This window comes from Struthio camelus, chromosome 13 (genome assembly GCF_040807025.1).
Source record: "Struthio camelus isolate bStrCam1 chromosome 13, bStrCam1.hap1, whole genome shotgun sequence".
Classification (NCBI taxonomy): Eukaryota; Metazoa; Chordata; class Aves; order Struthioniformes; family Struthionidae; genus Struthio; species Struthio camelus.
The window spans coordinates 20,926,222-20,946,078 of NC_090954.1; the positions used below are offsets into that span (position 1 = coordinate 20,926,222).

Consider the following 19,857-nt stretch of genomic DNA (forward strand, 5'->3'; position numbering starts at 1 on the left):
TGTTTTGTATTCTCTGGTTTCGTTTTGGTTTTTCACACAAAGTCCAATCGGGTTCCTTGAAACAAAGTTATATTAATATATCTCTCTTTTTCTTCTTCCTTTAGAAATGACTACTGTTACTGCAGGCAATGTTAACTTCAAATGGGACCCCAAAAGCTTGGAGATAAGAACACTGGCAGTTGAAAGACTACTTGAGCCTCTTGTCACACAGGTAAAAACCAAACAACCCCCACAACATAAGATTATTACCTACTTTGATAAATTATTTCAATTAAATAACTTTCAGAGCTTAAATTCTGCAAGTAAAAACACTACAGAGCTAGTGATGGCAAGTATGTAAACAAGCCATTTTTTGTTCATCTTTTATTTTAACAGTGTTATTGGGCCCAGCTCTAGAGAGCTTGTGCTTTTTCAGCTCCTGATAAGACACAGTATTTCACTTCTGCAGAAGTGGATTTAAGAACTTATGTTTCGTTGCTGATAGGTTGTTTCTCACCTGTATTTTAAGGGCTGTACTACTTGCTTGCCTTCTCTTTTAAAAAGTTGTGTTATATGTCATTTACAAACTGTGATATTCAGGAATTCTTAGGGTTTGGTTCTTATGTGACAAAAGCCCTTGCAGTGAAGCCATTAGTACTTGCTACAAGTAAGCTCTCATAAATTTTCTTGGAGATTGCCTGCTAGAACATAGAGTTCCCTTTGGAGAGAGCTCCAGATAAATGGTGACATGTCTGATACATTGTTGTGTTCGTTATAAGGCAGTGAAGCAACATTTTTCTATTTGCTATGAAGAGTGCAACATGTCTAGAGCAGCCAATAGTTAGGAGACGTCCACAAGAGAAGTATGCTTTTGTGGCATCGGTTACAGTTGTAGTATATCTTTTAAAAGAAGATGTACGTGTCTCTCTCTTTCTTTTAATTCCTGCCTATGCTTTATGCTAGCTTTATGTGTTTAAAAAAAAAAAACACAACACCACCCTTTTTCTGCATGGTGTGTGTTGCCCAGTGAAATGTACTTAAGAACGTAGGAAAGGCTAGAATAAGTCTTCTAAATATAACCTATATGTATTGAGCATTTTGAAGATTCTTGGAGGAGACTCTTACAAGCTGCTTAAAGTGCATTGGAGAGAGCTAACTTAGTTTTCTAGCATAGTTGCCCTGAGGTATGGAATTTTTAAATTGACAGTATGAACCAGACACCACTCTTGCAAAGTGAGAACTGTAAATGGTCAAGTTCGTTTCCAGTATTAACATCCTTTTAATCACCAGGCCACAGATATTTCCCCTGAAATAACTTGCCATTTTTTCCCTTCAGGTGCATAGATGAGCAGTGGTTTGTCCTACTGTACAACTTTGAAGTTATTGATGGAATCTTTCCTTCAAAGAAGTTGTCCTAATAGACATACTTGTTTTTAGGACCTTTTGGTCGAAGCTTAGGACCTGTCACTTATTCCTCAAGTAGCACAACTGCCTGTAATGGCAATCCTAAATTTTGTGAATGATGTGACTGGCAAAATATCTAGAGAAAGGCTGGATACGTTGCCTTGTTGCAACTACTTCTGTATTTGTAATGCGTGATGAGCTGAGACTACCAGCTGCAAATGCTCCCCATTAAAAGACAGTGATATTCCCTGCTGAGGGTTTTCCTGCTCAGGATAACTGGTGGTCAGCTGGCCTGTGGTGACTGGCCGCTAACAGGGTTTTGGACTAAACCATGAATAGTTGTAAATATTTGTTGGTTGCAGGAGGATTGTGAGAGTTCAGTTTGGGTTGTTTTATGGAAACACTGGGCTCTAGGAAGTGCTTTGCTTTGCATTTAGGACATTGGCTGTTATATTCGCTGTTTTTGGACTGAAAAGAAGCTGTGTTGCTAGATTTCTGTAGATAATCACGTCAAGCCTGTTTTGTGTCTTTTATGTCCAAAGTCATTAGCTATCACAAGCTAATTATCCTAAACTGCAATTCTTCTTATGGTGGTGCTAAATAGCTCTGGCCTATTACTGGGATTGCAGTTTATCAATACACAAATACATCTCAATTTTTAACATCAAGTTTTCAGGTCTGTGCTGCTAAGAAAAATCTCTGGGCAGTTTAGCTGTGTTTATAATGCTTATATAATGAATCAAGAAGCACAGTAATGTTTAAAGAGACATAAAAAATATTTGAGTTGTTTGCCATCAGTTTAAAGTATTTCTTGCCTTTGGAACTGGCAATAGTGCAGGCTTTGCGAGCATGCTGTCTGGAAAAAATGCGTGCATGTTGTCCAACTGTCCAATTGATGAACTTCTCATTTGTTTTGTGTTTTGTTTTTTTCCTCCATCTGCACCTTCAGGTTACAACCTTGGTTAATACTAGTAACAAGGGCCCCTCTAATAAAAAAAGAGGGCGTTCTAAAAAGGCCCATGTTTTGGCTGCTTCAGTTGAACAAGCAACAGAGAATTTCCTGGAGAAAGGAGACAAAATTGCAAAAGAGAGTCAGTTTCTTAAAGAGGAGCTAGTAGCGGCTGTGGAAGATGTTCGCAAGCAAGGTAAGAGAGATGTATTTCATAGCTTTTACAACTATAAATTCTCATAGTAAATAGAACTACTCCCATGTCCCTTAGTTATTGTTCCTAATGACTGTGTGTTCTTCCTTATTTGTGTAGATTTTTGTATTGCCTCAGTGCGTTCTCTTAGCAAAGATGTTAACTGGGCAGATTAGGAAATAAGATGTCCCAAGAAGAGATTCAGAAGAGAGAGACAGGCTGATTCTTTTAAGGTCATTTAAAGCTCAGTTTAAGCTAAAAAGTAAACTCCTCCTCCATCCAAACACGATATGTAAACATGTCTCAAATATTTGTCAATAACTTGTTCGAAATTTGGATTATATTTAAAACAGCATTGTCAGAGGAAGAGCTGAGTATCCTTGACTGAGCTAGGTGTTTTGAATATGCCAAGTAGAAAAAGCAATAAACAGAATGCATGGATCTTGGTGAAATCTTCTATGCTTTCTCTGCTACGTCTAATCTTGGAGAAGACCTGTGAGAAAAGCCTGTGGAGCTGACTTACTGTAAAACTTGAACCAGTAAATGTTGTTGCTCATAAATCATTTATCATTCTTCCACTCATGAGCCTTTTCTATGCTTCAATGAAACCCAGTCAACTGGTATTAATGGTGGCTGCTGCAGGAAAAAAGGAAAAACTCATTAGCATTAATTACTTGTTTGTAGCTGAAATTGCACAGTGCTGAAATATTAGTTAAAAATGGTTCTAAGTTCAGGAATAGCGTGGTTGACAGACCAAAGAAACATAAGGCTGCCATGTAAGGGGCTGAGCTGACTTAAATTAAGAACAATAACAACAACCGACAACAAAGATCCCTTTGACTTCAAGGCCTTCAATTCTTGACGCTTGCTTGATTACTACTCAGCACTGAGGATCAGAGTTCAACTGTGACTATTTTCAAGTGACTCTTAGTGGTATTTACGAGTGAGGAGCTGTACTCAATCCTCAAGATTGTGAAATTCCTAAGGTTGTCAATTAGCTGAATTTGTAGTTGCATGTTACAGTGAGAAGCTGATAGGAAAGAAAAGACTGATAGAAAAGCTTTAGTACAACACTTTCATTTGTTTCTTATTGTTGAAATCAAGTGGAGACTATACCGGCTTGTTGCCAAAACTTCCCCTGCCCTGTAGATCTTTGACGGAAGAAGTAGGATTCATAGCTGAAAGGTTCAAGAGTGAAATAACTTCCACCTTAACGTTGTTTCACTTCTTCTGTACTACTTACAACTTGCATGAAATCTGGAACCTAGAGATGATAACTATATCCATTTTCTGAATGCGAGAGTAGACTTAACTGATTCACCCGAATACAATTGGCACACGCTGCCTTTTGTGGCAATGCAATCGCAGGATGGCTAGGCTGCTGGGACAGCGCGACCAGTGGGTAGAAGCCTGTATGTCTGTCACGGTGTGAATATTTAGTCAGATTTAGCGGTGGAGCAGCCCTTCCTAAGGGGAGAAGAGGAGGAGAGGAAGAAAATGTGGAGGTAATTAGAAGCAACTGGTGGAAAATGAGATACAACAGACTAGAGGGAAGGGTTATTGCCAATACCCAGGGATCTGTTTTGGGAGGATTGCTGTTTTCAGCAGTGCTAATGCCAGTGAGGAGATGCAAAGTTGCAAAGTACACAGTTATATTCTGCGAACTTCAGGAGTGTTTCCAGTGCTGTGGTAGACCAGCTGAATTCATGAACTGGGGAAATGGCAGTGTAATATAGAGCCTAGTCATGTGTTTAGCAAAACTTCCTGCTATTTGTGCATTTATCTGCAAAAGTGAAGAGGAAATTCTGGCTGCCTTGGTTAGCAGGAGGATGGTTGTGAATGGCCAGCAACTATGTGGCTGTGAAGGCAGCAGGGGAATTAGAGATGGACAGCACAGTGTATTTTCCTGTCTTCTGCTGAACAGAATTAATAATGCATCTATTTAGAGTAGCGAGAGGTTTAGTTACCATGATAAAAAGAGATGAATGAATGCAGACAGAGATTGTGATGATGATTAGCACAACAGCTAACTTGTCTCATCAGAGAAAATTGAAAGTGTGTCTGGCTAAATGGCAGAGCTCAGAGGGTTGTGGTCAGTGGCACAGAGTCTGGTTGGAGGCCTGTAGCTAACGATGTCCCCCAGGGGTCAGTCCTGGGTCCAGTCTTGTTCAATGTATTCATCAGTGACCTGGAGGAAGGGACAGAGTGCCCCCTCAGCAAGTTTGCTGATGATGCTAAACTGGGGGGAGTGGCTGACACACCAGAGGGCTGTGCTGCCATTCAGAGGGACCTGGACAGGCTGGAGAGCTGGGCCGAGAGGAACCTCCTGAAGCTCCACAAAGACAAGTGCAGGGTCCTGCACCTAGGGAGGAATAACCCCATGCACCAGGACAGGCTGGGGGTTGACCTGCTGGAAAGCAGCTCTGCCGAGAAGGACCTGGGAGTCCTGGTGGACAACAAGTTAAACGTGAGCCAGCAGTGTGCCCTTGTGGCCAAGAAGGCCAATGGTATCCCGGGGTGCATTAGGCAGAGTGTTGCCAGCAGGTGGAGGGAGGTGATCCTGCCCCTCTCCTCAGCCCTGGTGAGGTCACACCTGGAGTATTGTGTCCACTTCTGGGCTCCCCAGGACAAGAGAGATATGGCGCTACTGGAGAGAGTCCAGCGGAGGGCTATGAAGATGAGTAGGGGACTGGAGCATCTCTCCTATGAGGAAAGACTGCGAGAGCTGGGCCTGTTGAGCCTGGAGAAGAGAAGACTGAGAGGGGATCTCATCAATGTGTACAAGTATCTGAAGGGAGGGTGTCGAGAGGATGCAGCCGGACTCTTCTCCGTGGTGCCCAGCGACAGGACAAGAGGCAACGGGCACAAACTGAAACACAGGAAGCTGCATCTCAACATGAGGAGAAACTTATTGACTGTGAAGGTGACAGAGCACTGGAGCAGGTTGCCCAGAGAGGCTGTGGAGTCTCCATCCTTGGAGAAGGATCCTTATTCAGAAGCCGTCTGGATGCAATCCTGGGTTACCCTGTTTGAGCAGGGGGGTTGGACTAGTTGATCTCCAGAGGTCCCTTGCAACCTCAACCGTTCCGTGATTTTGTCTGTGTGTGTTTGTGGTTTTAGCCAGGCCAAAGCCTATTGAGAGGGTACATGATTTTTGTGAGTGCACTTATTTGTAAAAATCTTATTTGTTGGCATAAAAACGAAGTGAAAACAGCTATTTAGAATGAAGGATAGTATGGCTACGTATTAAATCAGTATAAGTGCATCATTTAAGTGTTTCTGATTTTAGAATGAAAAAATAAAAAATAAAACCACAACTTGCTTTCAGTATTAGTAATAATTTATTAATCATTAATAATTGATATGTAAATATCTTGATATTAAATCTATTGTGAAATATCCTAAAGTAGGCTTTCTGGCCCTTTAAGGCTTTGGACTCTTGACTTCTGCTGGTTCAAAAAAGGGACAAGATTTATCTTATCTTACTACTCCCTTCCTATAAGCACGCCCTCCAGCTTTATGTAGGGCTTTGCTTTCTTCTGCCGCATTGGAGATTGGTTGTACCCTGAAGCCTTTAGCTGTTTTGGTACTGTGAGAAGTATTTTGCGACTGAACTGTTTTCTTACCCACGTGCTTGACGTTGAGACTGACTGCAAAGTCTGGGGTCGAGAAGAAACTTTCCTTCAGGTCAGATGGACAAGGGCAGCTATTTTCTATTCCTGTTCTCTTCAAGTATGACCATAGTTCACTTCCTGGATATATCTGTATACTGGTCTGAAGACCCAAGGTATTAGCTGTGTTCTTACTGTTGCATTTCTTCCCGTGGGACACTTACCATAAGGGATGAAAAATTAAAGCTTAAAATTAAAAAGCGTAAACCGATGTGTGGGGGTTGAGGTGAGAAAATGAATGGTTTTATGGATCCCGTGGATTTAGGGTGTGTTTCATGGTGACCTCTAGTTCCAGGGAGTGGACCTGCTAATACACCACTATCTCTTTCAGTCCTATGCTTCTGTGAATAAAGTTGTCTAAAACTGAACAAAAGAGCAAATTATAAAAGGAGAAAAAAGCTTTTCAGCTGTACTTTATACATGTGATGCATTTCTTAAGGATTTCAAAGGAACATAAGAAAGCCGGTTTCTTGAGTAACAAAGTTAAACACCGCATTCTTCTTGGAAAGCTCAGATTAAAATTCTGCTGTGATTAATTAGTGATTCTCACTTGCTTCCCCGCAAGAAAAAAGTTTTAGGAGTGTACCACTTACAAGTAGTCCCCTGTCTCAGACTTGGGAGCTTTGAAAAGCCCCACCTAGGGGAACTCTTGGTGAGCTGGTGAGTGTTACTACCCAGCAGATGGGTGTAACTGCAGGCAAGATTAAGGAATCCATTAATGGAAGCTTTTGTTTCCATAACTATCAACTCCCATGTTGATAAGGCAAAAGGAAATCCAGAACAGGGTCTTGAGTAAAGAAGTGGCAAATGTCTGCCAGAGCGCAGTAGAAACCTTATCTTTTACAGCAGAAAGCTGTAAAGCTTTGCAGCGTGCTCTCACTCTCGGATCGGACACTGAGGGTGGCAGTAGTGGGAAGATAGAAGGACTTATGTATCTGAGATGATATAGCCTTTAAACTCTGCTTTCATCCTTACCTTCATTTAATGGGGAATAGCCAGCCGTTAGGGAAATCTGATATGGTATTATGAGCAGAGGGAAGTATGGCCTGGGTAAGAATGGACGATGAATTGTAAAATCACTGAATGGGAGCACTGCTATGTGAGGTAACCAAAGCAAGGTGTAATTGGTGCATGCCCAAATATTTGTGAGGTCAGTAAAAATGACTCTTTAAAATGCTGACAAAGCATATGCGAGAAGTGGCACGCTCATGGAGTTCTTCGCATTTCTGATATATCCCTCAAGTGAAGCAGCCTGGACACAGGCTTTAAACTGGAAGGTGCTGATCAGTAGGAGATGATAGATGCATGGGCACAAATTTATGCCTTGAAAAATTGCACCTGTGCCTGTGTGCGTCCTGAATGCATGTTGGTTGTCTTTGCATTGCCTGTGCCAAACTCCTCTACCATTTTCTAGTAAGGTGTTCATATAAAGAAAATCTCTTTTGTCGTGGTCATCGTTTACCACGCTGCTGCGGAGGGTTAATAGTGCTGTCTGAAACTGCTGTCAGACCCCGTGGGCATAGTGACAATGCGATTAGAAAACGGTAATTTTCTTTTGATGGACTAAAATCTTAGTATTTCTGAAATGAGCTTTGTTCCATTAGTTTTAATTGAATTCTTAGTGTTTTATTGATAAGATTGTAATATGGCTACTTTTGCCTTTTTTTCTTGACTCTATTTTTTTTCCCCTGTGCATTATCTAGTGGAAATCTGAGGTTATATGAATAATTTGTCTTTCCAATATAGGAAGTCATACCCGTTGTGTACTCAGAGTCACATAGTCTGACCCTTTTGCGCGGTAACTTTTGAAATTCCGCTGGCTAGCTGACTTTGTTACCTCTGGTTCAAATCTGAAAAGGTTATATGGGCTCAACTCTCATCTCCTAATGCGTGCACATAATGCAGTAACCGTGCGCTTAAGCTGGGGCAGAGTTCCTTGTTTCCCTTGGTATCTTTGAATCTAGTTGAAGTTACCATACAGCGTTGCTTTTTCTTTCTAAAAGCAGTCTGAAAACTAGTTTTCTTTAATTTGCAGAAAAATATGTATGCAACAACTTTAAATGTAATCTTCTATTATGAGAAGCTGGTTGTCTTTTAACATTTTGACATGCTGTTTGAAGCTTACAGAATTTTTTTTAAAACCTCTCACTAAAATAAAAAAGAGATTTTGAGATTCAAACAAAGCGAGTGGCCACCTCTGAGTTGTCTTGGGTAGGAAAGTAATGAAAACAACGCTGCTCTACTTCAGAGGTTTAGGAAGCGAGAATTTCACGTTTATTTAAACGAAGGAGGGAGCGTATGTCATGAACCTTGTTTCTGGCGTGTGTCTTAAATGCTGATATTGTTAATTTTTTATAGCTTGTAATGAAATTAATTTCGCTATTGTTCGTCTCTTACAGAAGGAACAAGGAAGAGTCATGTCAATTATAACTTGGCACTTACGGCTTTTATAGTCTCATTGCTGGTTGCAGGTATTTGGCATCAGAATAGGTGCTCTTTCATCCATTCGGGAAGCTAAGACTTCTAGCGCTCATTAAATTAATGAGTCATGTTCCTCAAAAAGTTGTGTAAGGGTTAGTTTGATATTTAGAGTTGGTCTGTACTTGCACGGAAACCTTTCTGTTACGTGTTGCAGTGCTGAAGTAGCAACTTCTTTACCTCAATATTATATGTCATTCGTCATTCTTACTATTTAAGATGACGGAGGAGTGTGGCACATGAGGGAGCATTTGAACAAAACTGAGAGTCTTAACGTGGTTTCTTGGACGGGCGAGCGACTGTGTTTGAGCTATGTTCCTCTATGAAGCTGTTGAACGTGTGGGTATTAATCTTCCAGAGTAAGGTATTAATTGCTTAGTGGCAGGCGTGTGAATGATTAATCTCTGTCTCTTCAATTGCAGGTGATTTTTGAGCAGCTAAAGTACACTTCCTAGACTGGGGATGTGTCGTACTGGGTTACTTGGCTGTGGGAGTAGGCAAGGCATTGGCAGGGCGCTGCTGCTTCATCGTTTTGGGATTTAGGTGCGAATCTAGCCCAGCTCCATTTGCTAGTGGATCACTGGGAGTTATTGTCAGCTTCTGCTTGTGAAGTGCTATTTGAAATTCTTTTCTTATCTGTGAGACGTGTGCTATTTGTGTTTTGGCATTTGGCCTTGCAGACACTTTTTCGTACAGGTTTGGGAAGCCCCTGACACAGCAGTTTAGTCATAAGAGTTCTTGTATGCTTTCTGGTCATCTCCACTAAGCCACAAATCTTTGGCCTTGAGTACCTTCCGTTTTCTAAACTAAATTCTAGCTGTTCACCAAACGTTTTTGATGTACAGAGAAATCGAAGAACAACAATCTCGATTCCAAAACCTGTTCCTGTGTAAGAAATGTGGTACTGAAAGCAAAATGCTACTTCAGAAAGGGAAAAAATCCAGAATTTGCTGCTCTGAGTATATGCGGAAATTATTCTTAGGCTTTCTGAATGCCTTCTGGATGAATTTCTCTAATTGTTTAAAGTGACCTTTGCCTTCCATAGCTAACCAATTGCGTTGTTACCATGTGAAATCCAGATTCTCTCCTCCTACAGATGCTGACCCCCAGGCTATAAAATGTTCAAGTATTTCAGTAGACAGTGCATTGCCTTGTGTGCAAGCGGCTGAGTTGTATAGCTGGTTTTTTTGTAGCCCTTCACACCTGTAAAGGATACAATCGGCATGAAATCTAGCTGGCTCGTTGATCAGAGTTGTTTTACTCTCTGATGAATTTGTGGCACTTCCTTATATGTCTGTAGTACTTTCTGCTGCTTTTTACTTAATTGTCACACACCCAGGAATTGAAGCTTTCACTTAATTTTTAAAACTATTGTAGTCTTACATAGAAGGGAGTGAAACTTCTCCATAGTTGTATTTAAATATTTATATGAAATAACTAGAGACTGCGGTCTTGCATTTCATAGCAATGCCATGCTGTATTCGCCTCTCCAGGGGCAAATGTGTCAGATACAATTCTGACATATTGAAATACCTGTATAATTTGAAATAAAGACCAAAGTATCAATTCAAAGTCGTCGTTGTTGTTTCCCCCGAGCCCCCTCTCCCGCAATGCCATGTGATAAAAATACTTAAAGGCGGCTATATGTAATCTTAATTACTGGTTGTGTTTAGGCAAATGTATTTTGTTTTCAAGACTTACGACTGGCTTATCTAGGAATCCTTAGAACCCCTTCAGAAATGATGTGGGACATTAAAGTAATCCAGTCTTCTCCTCCTGTGCAGGTGACTTGATGAAGAGTGCTTCTGGGGAGTTTGCAGATGACCCCTGCTCTTCGGTGAAGCGCGGGAACATGGTCCGAGCAGCCCGTGCCCTCCTCTCTGCTGTTACCCGATTGCTTATTTTGGCTGACATGGCAGATGTCTACAAGCTGCTTGTTCAACTTAAAGTAGTAAGTGTAGTTCTTGTCCGTAACTCACTTTCCAGTGCCCAACATGCTAGGCTTACTGTCAAATGGTCTTTGTTTTATGCATGTGTGCTGACCCCAGCATACATGCTGCCAGCAGCTCGCTTGCAGAGGAGGACTTTTTCCGTTAGCAGAATGCGTGTATCTGATGTTCATCAGTTGTTTTTACCCTGTCACTTGCTTTTGACAGTGTTGCACTTTATTCTGAACTTTTAGTATTGAAACTAGATGTACTGTGATCTACAAACTGCATGTGTTAACCTGCTTTCTTAAGGAAGAAATTTGGTTTTCTTATTAGTACTTGCTTACAGCTGGTAGGTGTGCCTAGTTGCTAGTAGAAATGAGTAGCTTCACTTGACTAAATAAAGTGGATAGGGAATATTTGAAGAAGCTTTTTTATGAGGAGGCGGGCGAGTAATTAGTACAGAATTTGAAGTGAAATGAGGCTATGTGCTAGGCCCACTTAGCAGTGGAGATTTGAGGGATCTCCCTTCCTCCTCTATGGCTACTGCCTCAGGTCCACGAGGCCTCTGGGCTCTTTTGTGCTCTTTCAAACACGTGTAATTGGCTGTCTCTGTAGCTGGTGAGCGTGAAGTAGTAGCGAAGCCTAAAGTACCATTAGCCTTTGAAGTGCATCTTTCCAAAAAAATAAAAGGGAAAAGGGGAAGATTGCTTTCTGTCTGCTATAAAGTATATCTTAAATTATTTTATCTGAATTGTAAACTGGATTACTTGGGAAAAAAAATATATGAATGTATACTCTTCTAGGTGGAAGAAGGCATCCTGAAATTAAGGAATGCTGGCACGGAACAGGATTTGGGTATACAATACAAAGCCCTCAAACCAGAAGTCGATAAACTTAATATAATGGCAGCCAAAAGACAACAGGTATAGTGATGGCAGCACTTTGTTCTGTATACTGTTTCTCTTTTTTTTTTTTTTTTTTTTTCCTCTTTCAAAATAAGAATGTAAGGTAGGCTTGCTAAATTTTTAGGGGTACCAGGTGCTACTAGTAACTTTCTTGCTGCTGAGTAATTTGTGTTGCACTCAACAGTGTTGAGGAAATTGAACTAATCTTGCACTCTAAGCAGAAACTGTTCAGCTGTAGTATACTGCTTCTGATACAGTACATTATTAGTAAAAACACATTATTTATACAGCACATGTAACTTGGCAGCACTAAGCAGTGTGGCTTTAGTAGCTTAATGGGATGCTGCTTCTGTAGAAGTGCATCGGTGCATCTCAGAACTCACTTTCCCAATTTTGAAGCAGTGTTGGCGTGGGTAAAGAAAGAATGAGACATGAGCGAGTACCTCGTGCTCTCACTGCTAGGCCACACGGCCTTTATGGTTCACGCAGATGTGCTATACAGTGCGTTTAAACAATTTAAACAGGGAACAAAAGTCACTGCTGATGGTAAAATTACAACTGTTTCTGAGAAGTGAGTACCAATGCAGCATGGCTGGTTAGTCTTGCACAGAAATGCCCATTTGGGAAGGGATTTACCGTCCTTTTTGTTAGGTGTATGTGCTGTATTTTTATAGCTAGTGGTTAATCTTAAATTGCATGTAAAATTTGTTTGCTTCAATGCCACTGTTGTGACTCATTCTTATGTAGGTAAGTTTTAAACAAAAAGCAGAGGTGTGGGCAGTGTGATTTATCTGAAATAGTGTAATCCTGTAGAGCTTTTTTTTCTTTTATTCTGCTGATCTGTACAAACTGAAACTGCTAATGTACCTCTGACGCTGCCTGTTTTTGTATGGATTCATCTTTGAAAATAAACAGGGTACATTTTTAAAAGATTGCCAGTTGTTTATGTATCTAAAATCTGATGGTAGTAGAGGGGAGTAAGGTTGTGTTGGCAATGCAGTAAACGCTCTTAAACTGCTTGTAATTCCCTTCATTGAATTGCTCCATATAGAACAAGTATTTGGGTTTCTTACTAAAGATCTCTGTGCCAGTTGCACAAATTAATTGAATTAATCACTTGTGAAATAGAACCAATAGACTAATATGCCAAAGGTTGTTAGTGATTGCCTTCCCCTCCTTCCCCCCCCCCCCACCCCAGTTAAATGAAGCTTGTCACTTATGTCTAGGCACCTTAAAGCATGTTTTACATAAGACAGTGACAACTTAGATGGATCTTGTGTTGTTTTTTTTTTTTCGTGTGTGTTACTTGATTTACAAAACACAGTTGTTCCCAGGGGAAGCCTCCTGCATTTAGTCTAGTTGTTCATTTGATAGTTAAAAATCAGCTTGGTTTTTCAGTCACCTAAAAATGTAAAAACATCCTATTCTGAGGAGCTGAGATTCCTTGTAACTCTGTAGGCGTAAAGCAAACTTGAGAAGGGGAAAAAACGGAGGAAGAAAAATGTGCTTGCAACTTCTGCATCCTCCTGATTTACAGGTATTACCTGCTCTCAGAATGCTAGTCCTCTACTGTGGCAAGAGGTAAACGTCCTACCTCAGATTTTGAAACGTGAAGTTGTGAACTGCCCTTCAGAGTGTGTGTGTTATCTTTATGAGCTGTTGTGTTCTGAAGTTAGCTGAGCTCTTAAGAATAGAGATGTGGGAAAGCTCAAGGCTGCATTAGATTTGAGCGTTTTAGGCAAAGAACTCTTCCCCTCTTTTGAGGGTGCAGGGGGATAGCATATGGCTATAAAATGTGGGAAATATTCTCAAATGCTTCTTTTTTTAAATTTTCCTGATAGGAACTGAAAGATGTGGGTCACCGTGATCAAATGGCAGCAGCCAGAGGAATTCTGCAGAAGAACGTTCCGATTCTTTACACTGCTTCGCAGGCCTGTCTGCAGCACCCCGATGTAGCCGCCTATAAAGCGAACAGGGACTTGATCTACAAACAGCTTCAGCAAGCGGTCACTGGCATCTCAAATGCAGCTCAGGCAACTGCCTCAGATGATGCTGCTCAACAGCAAGGTGGAGGTGGAGAACTGGCCTATGCTCTAAACAACTTTGACGTAAGTTTTGAATCTGCACATAAAAAGTGGTAACTCCAAGTTTCAGTCACGTGGTTTACTAGCAATGCCTGGCTTTTAAATACTACCTGAGAGGTTTTTTTTTTTTTTTTTCTATTGAAACAAAACAAGTGCCAGGTGGCTCAGGCTTTTGGTTTTAAAAAAATATATGTTTCCAAAATGAGACTGATAGTATCATTCCTTTCTGTATTCTCTCAGTGACCGAGAGTTGTCAAATTAAACCAGCTCCAAAATAGCAGTTACTCTGCTCTCCAATAGGTGCAAGCCCTTGGTTTATTTGGAATTGATTATTTCATAATGTAGTCTAGTTGGTGACAGAAATGACTTATTAAAAGTGAATAATGTACTTGGAATTGTCCAGGCTACCTATTGGGAGGAACACGAGGTGGGAGGTTTAATATGATCTTTGGTTGGGAATGAAGTCATTTCAAACAGATGTGTTGCACTGATCTGTCAAATACTTTATCTTACATTCAGTAGGTAACTGAGGATAGCCATGCATCTTCAATGAGAATGCTTTGCTTTTGAAGCAAGCATTCTGTGTCTACCGCTGATTCAATCTCTGAATTTTAAACAACTTGGCACTAACATGCTTCTGAAACTTTGTTTAGTGTAAACATTTTCTGAATGAGAGTTTACTTCTGTTTTTGCCAGGTATTGTTCACTCTCCTTTTTGTTCTTAAGACGCTAGGTCCCCTATGTTACTTTGTCCGTCATGTTTCTTGACTTCTTTTACCCTCTCCTGAATGGAAAAATGCTGTTGACTTCTCCCTGTGCCCTGTCTGAAGTGTTTCTACAGGAACTCCTGGGTAATAAGAGAATGTCGTGATTAGCTTGATCTTTTACTATAGTTTCTGTTTGAAGCTTATTTTTCTTAAATTCCATTGGTTATGTGTTTAGCTACATAAATTTTAAGCATGTGCATCTGCTTAGCCCTCAAAGGCTCAGAGGTTCAGGCAGGTGTCCGTGGAACGGGAAGGCAGTCTCAGTACACAACGTTAAGCGCTGGCTTTGGTGTTTAAACTGGAAGAAACAATTCAGGCAAGCTCATGCATTGGCTAATCTAGGCCATTTCATCATTTAATATGGTGTCTAATCTATGGCCATATTTTACTATGTGAACTCTACAATACGTGGCCAGAGGTGTGTTGGGTTTTTTGTTTGTTTTTTTTTTGCTTTGTGTCTTGTCTTTTTGAGTGTTGCCGTTCACATGGAGCTTTTGAGCTTTTGCTGTTATCTGTGAAGCTCCCTCATAGTGGCGTGGCTTGTTCAGCAGGCCAGCCTGCGTGGGCACGGTGTGATAGCTTGGTCTGCTTGTCCTTGCCAAAAGAGTTAGACAAAGCAAATACGTTGAATTGTTTTGCAGGTGTTGTTCCTGCACCTCCTCTCCTGTTAACATTCAAGTATTACTGGACTCTTGTGAGAGAGGTTCCCAGCTCCCTCCACCACTTTCCCCAATGCCCCAATGTTTTTACTGGGATGGTTAAATATTAGAGTGGCTACCCGAGGATATCAAGCTAGTCGTTACCTCTGCATCTCTTTCATACAGCGGGGTTTTGGAATTGTAGCATGTTACACCTGTATTTGAGTCTTCATGGCTCAAAAGTTCCAGCAAAAATAGGGAGAATATTGGAAGAATATGCGCTGTATTTTAAACTGGCTGTGAATGCTGCGTAGTTCATTAGGGAGACCAATTGTGCCATCTGGGAAGGGAAGTAGTGGTTGGGACATTAACGTGAAGTTAGCTGGTGTACAAACTGACTGTGAAAACTACTATTTCAAAAGTTTGGGACCTCTTTTATAAAGAGTTAGCAACATCCTCCTTCTCTCCTTGGCGTGGGGAGGGGGGAGCCAAAACCTAAACAAACTACCAAACCTTGAAATGGCTAAATCCTTTTCCATGATAAATTGCAGAAGCTATTTAAATAAACCACTGGAAAATCCTCTGAAAGTGTTGTATACTGCACAGTTTCTTCCTGCAAAATTTTTGTGGGTGGTATTATTGGCCCCTTGAAATTCCTCAGAATTGCTGATTCAGCCTTAACTCTCAGTATGACCTGTGTCTACTCACACACTCTGCTAAGATAAACCTGTGATGTTTTTCTGCCTTGAAGAAATTGATTTCTGTGCTATTTTAAACATTCATTCTGACGTTTCACTCAAAATTTTTGAGAATACCGTTGTATTTACCTTCATAAATGCATAATGGTAGAGAGAGACAAAGACTGGAAAAACTAGGACAACAGAGCATTATGTATCAGGCTGATTTTGGATGTTTGTTTTTCTTCGTGATGCAGTAATTATATTTGACAACTTAAATAGTTAAGGCATGTCCAGATTGACATATAGTTAAGAGGGAGTTCCATACTTTGAACCTTATTTATGCTGGCACATTTGATTTTGCCATTTATGTAATGAGACTTCTTGTGGCCAAGTTTTGCTTAGCTGTCAAAGCAGCATAAGAAATGACTAGCAACTTAATCTGTTGGGAAACCTTTTAGTAATTTTACTAAACTGCTCAAGAAAATCGGCCTCAGTGCCAAAACTGTGTTTTGTTTTCGTTTATGCCTAACCAAGGGTTTGCTGTAAATGTTGGTCTTTTTGATGACCTAACAGTAACTAACTTCTGAGTTCAGTTGCTAATTTCTAAAACCTTTCTTTTACTAGAAACAAATTATTGTGGATCCATCAACCTTCAGCGAAGAACGTTTTAGGCCTTCCCTGGAAGAGCGCCTGGAGAGCATCATTAGTGGAGCAGCCTTAATGGCTGATTCATCCTGCACACGTGATGACCGAAGGGAACGTATCGTTGCCGAGTGTAATGCAGTGCGACAGGCCTTGCAGGATCTGCTTTCAGAATACATGGGGAACGTGAGTATCTCCCGTTATGTCTATTTAGTTTTTCTGTTTTTAACTTTGTGTGATTATCTAAAATGTGAAATCAAAGCTGTGTGTCTTGAAGCTGGTTTGTCCTGTTCCTGAACAGAATTTGAACAACAAGCTGTTGTCCCAAAAGGTATGTCAGAAGGCCAGCATGGAAGCAGGATCAAACGTTTAAATCGTCCATGGTACTTATCCTAAAACTGGTCTCTGTTCTTCAGAGAAACTGTTATCATCGAAATGAGTAATCCGTCAGTACTGTGTTTTAAGTTTGTCCCTTAAATTTTGTATAGGAATTATATAGAATTATATAGTCTGTCTTTTACCTGAGTTTTTATAAGGTAACTCTGCTTATGGAAAATTACCGCTTTGTCACTTATTTTGAAGCTTAGAAACTTTAAATGCATGACCTTTTTTGCTAAAGGCATAGATTTTCAGAATCAGGTTCCTTACTGTTGCTACTCCATTTGAACAAAAGCGGTGTACAAAGTTAAACCTTAAATGTTTAGTAAGTCCTGAAAACAGCTTGGTATAAATATTGGACTCGGAGCAGTCCTCTTCCAGGGTTTAGGCAACCTATATTTAATATATATGCCGTACTCAAAGCTCAAGAGTGTTTCTATAGTTGCAGTGCCATGCACGTAAGCCCCTGCATTTGAGGGCACCGTGATGCCTTATTGCACTTCTTGTTTTGACCCTGTCGTCTCTTTATTTTTAGCCCAGTGGACTTTAACCTGAATAACTTTTGCTGTGTTGAGAGATGAACTGGGATACCATAAGATTTAGAATATATCTTTCAACTTAAATACTGTAGAAGTGAATAAATACCAGGTGAAAAGTTGCAGGAAGGGCAACAGCTTAGCAAAGCCAACTAAAAGGATGGCCGCACCATGGCAAGTAAAACGGGACGAAGACGTCCTAATGGGATGAGAGGAAGTGTTGTTTAAACTTTTGAGCGTGTTTGAGGTAAAATTTAGCTCAGAAATACTGTCCTTAGACAGTAGGGTTTATTCAGGAACGTTGCGATATTACGTTCCCTTAACTTCAAATATGTTCTCTTTTGGTCAAAACTACTTCAACTTGAAGTAAAAATGGTCCCGAGGCTGCCAGGTGTGAATTAGGGTGGTGTAATTTAGAGAACAGAGGCATGCAGTGAATTATAGATAGATAAATAAGAATTTCTGTTTACCAGTAAAAGACAAGGACAGAGTAATTGAACAGAAGTGGAAGACAAGTCCTGTGTAACCTGCAGGCTGAGCTAGGTACCTCGTGTAGTTTGTCTTAATTGCTTGTGAAAGCAGCTTGCTCTCAGCACTGACATTATATAGAACTTAGGGCTGCAGCCTGGAAGCAAACCACTCAGTTGTCCTCTAGAATTCCTTTCGGATCGGGATGTTTTATTAGAATATGATGCATGTATAATAATTGCTCAAACAAATGGGCTGCTGGATTGGATGAATCCCTATTAGCATGATTGAGAATAAAACATCTACTAAATGCTGATTAAAAATGTGAAAGAGGTAGATGCTCAGTCTTGCACCTAAGAGATTTTCTTGTGTTTTTCTCATTGATAGTTGGTCAACACCTATGTAAGATTTCAGAGCTTTGAATCCCTTTTGCCTGAATGCATATCTTACTCCTCTAGCTGTATACTGTTGTCTCTGATATGCAAGCTGAAGTAATCACCCTGAGCTGAAAATAACGTATTCCCTCTGTTATCTCTTTTAACACATTGTGAAATTAGTGAAGCATATTGAATTTTTAAAGTCACTGCTATGTTATGATTGTAGACAGTGTAGTCGGGAAAATGAGATTAGAAATTCAGGGAAATGGAGTGGAAAAAGCAATTGATAAATTATGGCGAAAATATGGGATGGTGGGTAAAAAGTCTATTCGGAAGACAGAAAAATCTCAAAATGATTAAACTGAAGAATGGATAATAGCCAGGGACCTAAACAGTGAAAAAGGATTGATATGTGTACAAGAAAGGTGGGGATGTGCTGACTTACAGTGTGGTAGAGGAAGCATTATATCATGTATATGTAGGATATACCCACAGCTACAGAATCCAGCCTTCTCCTGTTGTGCTTTTCTCCAACCTCCCCTTGAAGAGGGAGATGAACCAGGCATTAAATCTGTTAATCGCACAGTACTTGCAGTGCATCATAAATCTCGTTCGAGTGCTAGAATAAGAGGTATTTATTGGCCAAGTGTAAAAATCCAAACAGAAGATTGGATGAGGAACGTGCTGAAAAGGTTGAAGCGCTGGCATGTCTTGAGGCAGATCCCTTCTTAGTTTTGAATGCCTTCTGTTTTAGTGACTTCCTCTAGCTTCTGTATGTGTGATTTCTTTGTTTGTTTGTTTGTTTGTTTTTTCCCCTCCATATCTGTGGCAAAAGAAAAACTTTTACCTACATAGTTTATAACTCAAAATCTAGTGGTTTGGACCCACAGATTAACTGTCTTTTGGCCTGTCGCTAAGGGACAGCATTGCAGACCGTCTTGCAACGTGCGGTAGAAGTTTCTATCTGAACATTGTTTTCAGTAATAAAGATCCTGAATTGTAGGGTCTCTTGACCCGTGCATCTGCTGGCATAGTGATGAACCCTGTGATTGTATCACTAAAAGGAGAGCAAGAGTTGCTTGTTCAGTAGTTCATTACAAAACTCTGCGTCCCCTTTTCTTAGATTCCTGTGCGTTTTATTCCCTTCCCCATCTGACACACCTCTCACCGTTTTCAGAACAGAAGAGTAGCCAGGCTTGGTCAGACTGAATGATGTAAACTTCATCTAGTATTTTATTACCTAGTCTCTTGGTTTATAAGCCACACGCAGAAAATAGGTTTTCTTTTTAAACCGGTGTTGCAGATCCCTCCCTGATTCAAATACCCAATGTGAGTCTCTATATGGGAGTGATTTGGTTACAGCGTGTAAGCTTTCTTTTTATTGGTAGTGCTGGACGGCAGAGCAAGCATGGGAAGGCTGAACAAAATTCATTATCGATCCCGTCTAACATTGTAAAAGCAGAGTAGTCCAAGGTCTTGAACCTGAGATCAACTGCCTAGAATGCAATAAATTGACCACATCAGTCACAGCAAAGTTTGTAGCATGACTTATCTATGGCAAGATTTAGATGTTTGTGCGATGTTGCATTTGGGCGTGCTTGGTGTGCGTTTTACTAATTAAACGAACAAATTTCAACGCATATTTGAGTTTTGTTGGGCATTGATATCGGGCTTTGTTCTGTCCTCTTCTCCTATCTCAAAGGGTCAACTTCCATGATATTCAAGATTAAGTTTAATCTAACAAAGAATTTATGAAAACTAGGTTCCCGAGTTCAGC

The 19,857-nt window shown here is 40.5% G+C and overlaps 1 protein-coding gene across 1 annotated transcript in view; it reads left to right on the top strand.

Annotated features, from left to right (window-relative positions):
* Nucleotides 1-19,857, top strand: part of CTNNA1 (catenin alpha 1) — a 120,015-nt gene that overhangs the window by 16,923 nt on the left and 83,235 nt on the right. Inside the window, exons 2-7 of the mRNA XM_068959782.1 lie at nt 105-211; nt 2,333-2,528; nt 10,459-10,625; nt 11,409-11,528; nt 13,352-13,618; nt 16,304-16,507. Coding sequence (XP_068815883.1) covers nt 107-211; nt 2,333-2,528; nt 10,459-10,625; nt 11,409-11,528; nt 13,352-13,618; nt 16,304-16,507 — 1,059 coding nt within the window. The 5' untranslated portion in view covers nt 105-106. The remainder of the gene's footprint in view (nt 1-104; nt 212-2,332; nt 2,529-10,458; nt 10,626-11,408; nt 11,529-13,351; nt 13,619-16,303; nt 16,508-19,857) is intronic.